Below are 11111 nucleotides of genomic sequence, written 5' to 3'. Positions count from 1 at the left end.
TCTCTGAGGGGTGTGTTTCTTCTAAGGAAGTATGACTGGAGTGCCTGCAGCTTTTAAGGAAATGATGGTTTCCACTGCACTGCACCAGTTGGTTCAGAGGGAAGACAATGCAGCCGCTCCAATGATAAGCCCAGCAGGATTTACACGCAGTCCTGCAGCTGTGACCACATGCTGTCGATGCAACACATCATTCATTAAAACAGTGTAGTACTAATCCAGACTAAAGCCAGTGGTGGACTGTAAATAATCACATTTACTCAAGAACTGTACTTGCATGCAATTTTATGGCATTTGTGCTTACAAAGTATATTCATTGTCTTCAGCTTTTTCTTGCTTCTCCACTACATTTCAGAGGAAATATACTTTTTACTCCACTACATTTATCTGACAGCTGTAGTTACTTTGCAGATTCAATTTTACATACAAAACATACGAGGATCTTATAAAATATGATGCATTTCACCAGATTAAACTGCCCAACAGTATATAGGGTTGCGTGTATATGTTGACACATCTACAAAAATAAAATGCTTCTTACAAATGAATGCATAAACAATAAAAAAAAAAAAAAGAGTCATAATAAACTCTGGCATAGGCCATTCTGATGCTGTACTTTTACTTTTTATGCTATTAGGTATATTTTCCTGATAATACTTTTAAAACTACTTTTACTTTCTGTTCTGTATGCAGGGAATTTATTTGTACTGGAGTATTTTTATAGTGTGGTATTGCTACTTTTACTCAAGTAAAGTAAAGGATGTTCTACCACTGACTAAAGCACATTGTATATTTGAGGTCAAAAGCAAATTTAATCTGACATTCCCGCACTCGTAACCATGGGTGGAATAGTATGTCCATGAGCAGTGCTACTTTTCTGACTGCAGACAAAGTGATTATTCAGCATTTGACAAACAAGTTCTGCTTATTAACTCCGCCTCCACAGCCCAATCAGAGCTTTCTTTTGTTTTATGGCATTTCGATTTATAGAAATCTATTTAGCGATGGGGCTCTCTCTCACACACAAGACATTATATTCCTATATAATGCTTGCAAATTGACCGCCCTTCTCGTGTTGGACACAGTACAGTGGACTGTGGATGTTTTTGAGCCTCAGCTCTGTTCCCTCAAATGCAGCAGAATACTCATTTTATTATGAAATTGAGGGGTTTGTGGTAGTTTTTTTCCTGAGTCAGAAATCTGGAACATAACCATGTGCAAATGCCTATTCATATCAGCTCACAGATCTTTAATTAGCATTAAGTTCGATAACAGAAAAATAACGCTACGCAATACTCCTCCACATAAGCTTGATCAAAACGTAATTAACTTGGCATACAGATTAAAGAGCAATCAGTATTTGGCACTGCTCTCCTGCACACGATTTGTGTATTTTTAACATTTGGTAAAAAATGTGTCTTGATGTTGAGATTGAAGGAACTTTTTCAAAATCTCCTATGTTAAGTGGCCACTCTGTAAAAGGAGGTGAAGAGGGTGGAGACAGCCATCAGTTTGATAATGGATCATTCTCACAGTCTCCTGCAAGCTTTTGTATGTGGGGCTAAAGAAGCAGGCTGCTGGCTTCCTTTTATGTGTCCTCGAGGGAGCATTTGGAAAAGGGTTGTTTGGGGGTGCAGGCGGGGCTGCTCACATTATGTTTGTGGTTGGTATCTCAGTACAAACTTACAATACAACATTTAGTCAGCATTATTGTAGGGTTCGTGACACTTATATCAGGACTGCTGAGCGAAATCAACATTTGGACAGACGTGTATCGTGCAAGAAGCAAGTGGGCTATCAGAGACTTCCCTTTCATGTACAGTATGCTTACACACACACGGTAGGATTTTTCATTAATTTAACTGATTTTGGGGGGGGGAGAATATGTATAATTAAAGGTGGGTCTTAAGGTAGGTCCTGCTTTATTACCTGATCTTGTGATCCTGTCTAATAGAGGAGATCTGTGTCAAAAATCTAGTTTCAAGACTTTCATTATTTCAGTTTTGTGCTCATATGGTGCATGTTCCTAAATTAATTTCTGTTTAATCTAATGACCACACAGCAAACCTGGGGCCTGGAAGTATTCCAGCCTAGAAAAACTCTACACAATGCACAGAGTCAGGGGAACGGGGGTTAAACGGGGCCCGGCAGCTTTTTTTTTGCCCTGGGGCCCTGTGGCAGGTTTATCCGGCCATGCGTTAACATAATTTTCTTACATCTACTTGCTACATGAATGAAATGTTTCTGTGACGCTTCATTAAATTGCAGACCTTTCATACTAAAGTAATCTGATAAATGCATATCAGTGTAAATCGCTGTAAACCTCTGTAGATGTAGTGGCGCTATAACCTTACCACTGTGCACTGGAATTACCATATTGATTAAAATAAATATGTTTTGTGCAGACTTGGTCCTCCAGAAACACTGAACATGTGGAACATGTAAAATAGTCCCAGGATCATGTGCTTTAAATGGTTTTAAAATTGTTCTTCCTTTATCCATCCCCTCTTTGATTCAGTGATTCAAAAGTCAAAAAGTAAAAGCAGGAGACTGAATTTCAGCTTCAGTCCAGTCTGTATCCTCGTAAGAATACATGACACAAAAGATACCATCTTTCCTTGTGATGTGTGTTGTCTCACTCATTAAAAACACAACTCCATGACAGGAACCTTGTGATATGATACCATAAGTAGGATTTTTGCCATACAACAGCTGCAAAAGCAACAGATTCTCCCTTTTCTCTTCTTCATGGTGAAATGTAGCATGTCAAATGTCCAGGACGAGTGGATGAATGTCAACAAGACTATCTGTTACAGAGGCAACAATGTCAGTGTTTGCACTGGAACACAGATTAATAAGTGGAGGCTTCTCATTCATTTTGCCACTATGCAACAGCATTCCTTCATTAAAAGAAGCAAATTGCTCACTGCTAAACAAGTACAAGTTGGATATTGAAAAGTGTGTAAGGGCAGAGGAATAAGTGATTATTATGAACATGAATAAGACTACACCGTCCCTCATTCGTCCAGGAGCGAATTCATTAACATGAATGTGAACGTACTCCAGTTATTTATTTGATAACATTTTATATTCCTCTTGCAAAAAGCATCAACTCATTCTCTTAATGCATTGAACTAGATAAACCTGTGTTGCTTTGGAGAAGCAAATTCCCTCTGGTGTTTTATTGAGGAATGAGAGCGCCTCTTAGTGGTGACATTGGAAAAATGCAGTTTTTTTGTGCAGCAGAGTCAATGTCAAAAAAGCACAACATGGAAATGACTCGTAACATTTGTGAATATAGCTGATTGGGAAACTTCTCTTTCATGTCAGTATCAACAGCGATACATTCATGGCAGCAGAGGGTTTCCTCTGTGAGGGTAAACCTGCTGGTCTTGGTGAAGGATTCTCTGTCCTACAGCAGGTCAAGGGAGAGGAGTGTTTACTGAAACCAGTTTGTTTCTAACAACCAAACTGTACAGTGTCCACGATTTGGAGCGATTTGTTTTGGGATTTTATTTAAAAGAAAGATTTTAAAGTGGAAGTGTCTAGACTGGCTTGATGAAACCAAGGTGACCTCTGCACTTTGGCTATTTTGGGAAAACCTGACGTAGACAAATGCATGTTTGAACCAAAACCTTAATTGTAAGACAGAGTTTTTCTTATCATTTTACACCACCAATTTCAAATAACTGAAAAAGAGCAAAATATGGATATTATTAATAAAAAGCGTTCTCTTCTTACCAAAACAACATTTTACTTTAAGTACTTTGGTTACATTTACATGATCTTGGGTCTCTCAGATGCTCATGTAAATGTTAGCTTGCTAGATTGCCATTTAATTTCACTTCATAATTTTCTTCACATCAATCCATCTAACCATATTCATAGACACCTTACAAAATACTGCTATGGTTGCATTTCAGTACAATAACATTACGAACCACAGTAAATACTCAAAAAAGTTGAATGAACACCTATGTGACATGCTAGCTATTGCATTGTATTCGTTTGGACAGGTGTTCATGATATTGTGTTCATGACACAGGAACCCCCCAAGGCACAGTTTACATTAATCAAATATCTATTAAAATATATTTTACCACTTGGGCCGAGCCGAGGCCCGGCCCTGCTCAGCTGCCGTGCCTGCAGCGGTTCATTTTTGCTTAGTAATGCTGACATCCCCTGCAGACATTTGGTTGAATTTAATTTATTTGCATTTTAAAGAACAAGACAAACCAGTAATAATAAGAAGAAGGAAACAGATAAAAAAAAAGTATGATGAGACCAGATACCTAACAGACTTGCAATAAAGAAAAAGAAAACAAGTAAAACTGACATAACTGACTGTATCCTAACCATTAGGAATGATGGATAAGCCTAATCATTTTTTTAAATAAAAACATGATTTTTCCTTTTTTAAATGAGTTTTGGGATAAATATTCCGCTCTGATTGTCCTGAGACCAGACATAAAGATTTCTCTCAGATTGGTCATACTGTGACCTGCTCAGTGACTTTCTCACTCTGTCCCATGCAGAGGAAAGGAGAGCAGAAGTTGCTTATCCTGTGTTCAGTACTTTGGTATTATATGCAATGTGTAATATTCTGCCTCTGTGCTCTCTGACTGTGTGAGTGTAGTAAGTATTACGTGAGCCTATTTTGGCAGGTTTAGATCCTCCAGTATCTGTGAGCACACTTTATCAGGATCATGGCACCTCTGTCCTGTGGAACATCAGCGGTAGTAATTTGGTCAATACCTTACCTTTTGTGTTCTTACCTTTTTTTGTGTGCTTTTTGTGTTTACCTTTTCAATGTACGATCCTTCACCATGTTCCGGTTCAGTATTGCTACTGCAGGCCCCTTAGGCGATGTGGCGCCTTGGTTTCCACTTCTTGCCATTGTGCGACAGATATTGGCTCAGAAAACCCTGTGTCTACCAACACCTCCTTGCTTGTCAACGGAAACGAGTGGCAGCTGATCATCTGGGGTCTCTCTCAGTGCTGTGACAGTCAGCCGAGCTTATTATGGAGCTGTGAGATTCTGCCTTCCCATCCTTCACTGCAGCATTTGGTCTTCGAATGGCGGCCTGCTCCAGTATAACGAGTACATAGGCAGGACTGTTGGTGTGGTGACAGCTGGTGTCATGTGCAGGCTGTTATAGATTCTACTTTATACATAAACACCACAGATGGCACAGTGGCTCAGACAGACTGATGTAGTTACACTTACTGTGGATTAACAGTGCTGATTTATTGATATTGATGTTAGATATTTTAGAACAGGGATGTCAAACTCATTTTACATGGGCGACATCCAGCCCAATTTGAAGTGGGGAGGACCAGTAAAACCAGTGGGGAGGACCAGTAAAACCAGTGCATAATAACCTATAAATAACAACACCTCCAAATGTTTCCCTTTCATTTGGTGTAAACAAGTACAAGTACATTCTGAAAACGTTCCCAATTAATGAACCATCCATTTAAAAAACAGATGCCTGAGATGTTTTAAGAAAAATGAATGCAATTTCAACAATATGTCTCAGTTTTTCCACATTCAGTCAGTCTACTGTGATTACATGTGCATTACAATTTAAAGATCCCTGTGGATCTACAAAGGCACAAAACGTTTAGTCACGAGTATTTTGGAACTGAACAACAACATAGTATTTTACTTCTTTCTTTTCCCAGTGGACAAATCAGGAATAGTAGTGTATTTTATTGAAAAATTGGAATTAATGACTTCTCTGCAATTTTCACACTTCGCAAAGTCATCCAGTGGGCAGGCCTGCAGGCCGTATGTTTGACACCCCTGTTTTAGAAGCTAATTTGCTTTTACACCCATTTGTTGGCTATTTGTACCAACACTTTCTCTTGGTTATTACCAAGACAATGTGCCCTAATTGCATCTGAAAAAAAGAGAGAGGATGAGTATGATTTTGTTAAATTTTGTTGAAAAGTTTAAAGTGCTTGCAGTGTAACAAAGTAATGGTGGAGAAGTTGTCACAAGAGCACACTTAAGTATGTCACTAAAACGTTGGAGATAAAATTAAATAAATATGGGCAAAAGACACCATTTTTATTCAGTATAAAAAAAGCTGATCTTATGGTGAAAACAAAAACAGAGAAGTGTACCAACATCAACCAACACGGTTCTGTTTCCCTGTCCATGCTGAAGAGCCACCATCTTATGCAAGAAAGGGGTTAGAGATAGGTAGGTAGGTAGAGATAACTATATTATAAGCCATTTTATAATCTCAAGTCATGGTAGGCTACCGCTGGGCTCTCTTGTTTGGTTTACAAACAGGGATCAGGTACACAAAATATATTAACACTGTGTCCATACAGACTTGGCCCCTGATCCTCATCATGTCTTTGTGGGTCCTTTGTGAAGAATTTTGATTTACAAAATTATCATTCTGCAATGATAATCAATGACTTTTAAAGGAATAGTTTGACATTTTGGGAAATACGCTTGATTGCTCTCTTGCAGAGTTAGATGAGAAGATCGACACCACTCTTATGTCTGTGCAACTAACAGCCAGTTATCTTAGCTTAGCATAAAGATTGGAAATAGGGGGAAACAGCTAGCCTGACTCTGTCCAAAGGTAACAAATCCCCCTACCAACACCTCTAAAGCTTACTTATTAACATGTTATATGTCATTTGTTTAATTACTACAAAACCCAATTTGTAAAAATGACAAGTTGTGGTTGTACAGGGGTTATGTGTCGGACTTTTTCTTGGCCGGTGCAGTAACTTCCTTCTTTTTTCCAATCTTCCTTCAAGGTTTAAGAAACTCTCCCCCAGTAGAGAAACTATTTACTCTAATTTCCTTGATTTATCTGGTAAATTGTGAGCTCAGCGTAACGCTCTTTAGGAACATGTTAGTGATCAATGATTTATGTGCTAAAGGTTTAGTAATGGGTAAACCTGGATGTAAATGGGTATGGAAAACATCCTGCAATTCATTTACATATTTGGCTGCATGTCTAGAAAAACACTGACTCCAGACAATTAGAGATGGATTTAAAACATTTTTTTTATATTAATTTGGTTAAACTGGTGAAAAACAGATATAAAACATTTGCATGAAGGGAGCAGAGCAGAAAGAGCATATAAAGTGGTCCCAGTCGCTTATTAAGTTTAATTCAACTGTCACTGAGTGTTTGCTTCATCATGGCTTTTACAGGGAAATATGTGCTAGAGAGCCAGGAGAACTACGAGGAATTCTTGAAGGCTCTTGGTAAGAGAGTTGTGCTTACTTACATAAATAAATATTTCAGAAGTATTGGATTAAAATGTGTTAAGTATGTGTTATTTTCTCTGTAGGAATTGAAGACCCCAAAGACACCAATAATGATGAAATTATAACAGATATCTATCAGAACGATGACTTCAGGTTGACTAAATTTCTGATGGACAAGACCTGGAACAACACATTCTCCATTGGGCAGGAGAGTGAACTGGAAACTATGGATGGCGAGACATTCAAGGTCATTTCATATTTTAGTTTAAAAAAAATGTTTTATGATATTTTAGATGTTTAAACACTGACGGTCTTTGTTCCACTGTTCCATTGTTTTTTTAATTTTTAGACCACTGTCACTTTGGATGGGGGTAAACTCAAGATTCAGTTCCCCAAATACATTTACACTGCTGAAGTGGCTGGTGACAAGCTTATTGAGGTGAGCACATACAACTTTACACCGGTGAATATGTGTGTGCAGATGTGCGTGTCAGAGATGTGACCGAGAAAGCAGCTTTTTAAAATAGCTTCCCTTTTTTTCCCCCCTCACTTTTTTTAGGTCAACACCATCGGTGCTGTAACTAACAAGATGATTAGTAAGAAGACAAAATGAACTGCTTAATTTAATGAGACCTGAAAAGGCTGCGTTAAAGATCCAACAATAAATAATTAATTTCAAGCATTCGATATTCATTTTTGTGTCTTTGTGTAAATTCATAAATACTGAAAGATGTGTCTGTTTACTTCACTCAAGACTTCAAATGACAAATGATAACAGTGTGTAAACAGGAGGCTGTTGCATCGATGCATCTATTAACTGGAGATTTCATCAACAATCACTGGTAGAGAATGAGGAAACTTTTGATAAGATACTGTTTTCAAGCAACACAATTTTATGACGCCTGCTATTAGCCACTAGTGGCCATGCTGCTTCCAACCATACCAAAATAGTTTGAGTCAACTAACTGATCAATGGTAACGTCTTTCAAGGCTTGTGCTCTCACTAAAGGGATAAAAATAGAGGAAATGATGATGAATAATGTTGATGTTATTATAATAATGGCAATAAAATTATTTTGTGCTCAAATATTGTAAATAATTAAAGGTTCAGATTATAGCATGGAGAGTCGGCATGTTTAAAAGTTTTTCTTAATGTAAGTGTGACTTCATTTAACATTTTTTCTTTGTCCTTGGGAAAACAACAGCTCCTGTTGCCACAGCTAACTTTACATTTACAGTCTCTGCACACATTCTGCAGGCCATGCAAATTAACACAACATGAATGATTTGAAACAAGTGAAAGAAAATCCCAGTATTGCTTGGCAAAACTGGCTATATTTAGGTGATTTTTACTTGATCAAACAAGAACACTGGTACAGGCGAATTGTTTCATCCTTGTAGGAATACAATACATAGAGTAGCCTAGTTTCACCACTTCTATTAAGTTAGATCTGAAATTAAAACAACAAAATACAGTCCTGTGAAGCTGAGAGATGTTCCACTTGCTCCTCACTACAGATGGTTACTTTTTTCCTCTTGCTTCAGTAATTGGAGAAAGCATTTTCATGGTGTGGTCTACTCTTTTCCATTGAAGCATGTTGAGTCTCGCAGCATTAGATCCTCTTGCTAATTCTTTTGAAAGTCACACCCTTCTCTCCTGGAATTACGCAATTCTAGAGACAGACACGGTGTGGAAAAGATAAAGATGATTTGGGATGAAAATACAACAAACTACAATTTCTATTCAGGTTACTGAAACTATTTTGAGAGAATTTGTCCCAGTGAATAAGTATTATGGGGTCAGAGTTTCATGCTCTTACCATTACGAGCTTATCTTCGATGATCTCTGCTGTGAAGTGGTACTGAGGAAACGGTATTGAAATCTTGCCGCCTTCCAAAGTGACAGGAGCCTGTAGGTCACAAGGATAAAAGGTCACAGAGGGAATAGCCAATGATCCTGATTACGTGAAAGCTTTATGACAAGTTGCGAATATGTGGCAGATTTGCTATTAAATGACCATTGTTATTAACTCACCTTGAATTTGGAGCCCATCATTGTCGCCAGCTCACATTCCTGACCAACGCTGAACTTATTGGACCAGGTCCAGTTGGGAATGGTTTGTGTCCAGGTGAAGTCGTTCCCCTCCTGAACCACCTCTGTTACCACTTTGTGGTCTGTCTTGGAATTGAGAAGCCCTGTGGCAGAGCAGGTGAAATTCCAAATACAGAAATTCAACAACATTTAAATGAATGACGACTCACATTTATCCATTTATGGCTTATGTATCAATAAACTAATTGAATAATACCTATTGCTTCCAGAAACTCCTCATAGTTGTCTTGACTCTCCAGCTCATATTTCCCAGTGAAAGCCATGACGGTGAAAGAGAAGACACGAAGTGAGGAAGGAGTTTAAGAGACAAATAAAAAAAGAGGAGTGGCCTGCGACAGAATCGCTCTTCCTTTCCTCTTACATATACCTGACCACGTGTCAGCCCCACAGCTGTGTTTTTCCAAGGCATTTTGTGGCATTGTTTTATGCTTCAATGTCGTAACTTGGCAAAAATCCTAAGTATTTCCCTGCTCCTGTCAGTGTCAGGTTTTTCAAGCAGTTTGCAAGTTTGAGCATGTCTGGGGCAGTAAAATGTAATCTTTTTCTTTCTTTGAGGTTCAGCACTGATTAAGAACTTCAAATGTGAAAATAACATCCTGGAATTGTTAGTTAGCACTTGTTAAGGCATTTAATGTTTCTTGTCGAGAACTTCCTGAAGAACTGCTTCAGAAAGGACCAACACAACTTGTATAACAAATAAAGCTCCACCAGCATAGCTGTGCACACAATGAACACCATGAGTTACACTTATGGTATGTGGTTGAGCAATTAGCGTTTGAGCAACGTGTCCATTAGCAAAAATAGCAAAACATCACAATTTCATAGAGCAGTTGAACTGGCAACCCAAATCCCAGATATATTCAGTTTAATAATAATAATGATCACAGAAGACTAAGAAAACACATTTGAAGGACTGAAACCAGTAAATTTTTCACACTTTTACAAGTCCCAGATTAATTTTTGAATCGACTAATAATTTCAGCTCTAACCTTGCACATCCTTAAAAAGACCATAATTTATAAATTAATAAATTTTAAATATTGATGAGGAGATGCTGATGGAACTGTTTGTGACTTCCTTATACTGAAACGCAGTCACACATAGGACTAGAGTAATCTGTGCCACAGTGTTTGCAAACCACTGCTTGATGTTGCTTGCTGACTAGAAGGTCTTTCACCGTGCACTGGACGGTGGCCACCTCATCATTTGATGTGAAATAAAATGTGCAAAGTGGAAGGGACATATAGGAAGACCAGACCATGTGCCTGAAAGGTGCTGTGAAATGAAAAGATAAAGTGCTCTTAGCTGAATTACAATTTGGACCTTTTCAGGAGAGCCACCTCTCTTTCAACTGGAAGAGGAATTGAATGCCGTGCTCTTATTCAAGTATCAGCTACTCTGCTAGAACCCTTATTCACCTTCTGAGCTCCTTTATCCTCCAGAAACCTTTTGTTTATTTACTGTCGCTAACACAGAGTGGAATAAAGAGTCTGTCCCTCTAAATGCTGGATGAAAAATTGATCAGATGTGCAGGTGATCCAAATATCTTAGTCATGAACACATAGAATAGCCTGGTTCACTTGAGCAAAAGATGTGTGCGTTTGTCTGTGTTCTTACCTTGTTCCTGATCTTAATCCATATGGAAGTCTTGAGTAGCCAAAAGAGCACTGAGAGTCTGTATATTTTAGCATCTACAACATTTAAATCAGTAGGCTATCATTAGGCTCCATAGCACCTATTAACAGCTGTATAATGCTC

The 11111-nt window shown here is 38.2% G+C and overlaps 2 protein-coding genes across 2 annotated transcripts; one reads left to right on the top strand and one right to left on the bottom strand.

Annotated features, from left to right (window-relative positions):
- Positions 1-7015: 7015 nt before the first annotated feature.
- On the bottom strand, positions 7016-9706 carry LOC122880177 (gastrotropin-like). Its single transcript, XM_044205031.1, has 4 exons — positions 9550-9706; positions 9276-9436; positions 9061-9150; positions 7016-8913 (listed from the first exon to the last, which is right to left on the bottom strand). Exons 1-4 carry the CDS (start codon positions 9614-9616, stop codon positions 8854-8856), a joined length of 378 nt encoding a protein of 125 aa, XP_044060966.1. The 5' UTR covers positions 9617-9706; the 3' UTR covers positions 7016-8853.
- Positions 7171-7853, top strand: LOC122880757 (gastrotropin-like). Its single transcript, XM_044206185.1, has 4 exons — positions 7171-7237; positions 7324-7487; positions 7590-7679; positions 7800-7853. The coding sequence occupies exons 1-4, from the start codon at positions 7171-7173 to the stop codon at positions 7851-7853; spliced, it is 375 nt and encodes a 124-aa protein (XP_044062120.1).
- Positions 9707-11111: the final 1405 nt, after the last annotated feature.

Source organism: Siniperca chuatsi, linkage group LG8 (assembly GCF_020085105.1).
Source record: "Siniperca chuatsi isolate FFG_IHB_CAS linkage group LG8, ASM2008510v1, whole genome shotgun sequence".
NCBI classification, from domain to species: domain Eukaryota; kingdom Metazoa; phylum Chordata; class Actinopteri; order Centrarchiformes; family Sinipercidae; genus Siniperca; species Siniperca chuatsi.
Note: the sequence above shows the minus strand (reverse complement) of the source record. Positions and strands in the feature narration are given on the sequence as shown.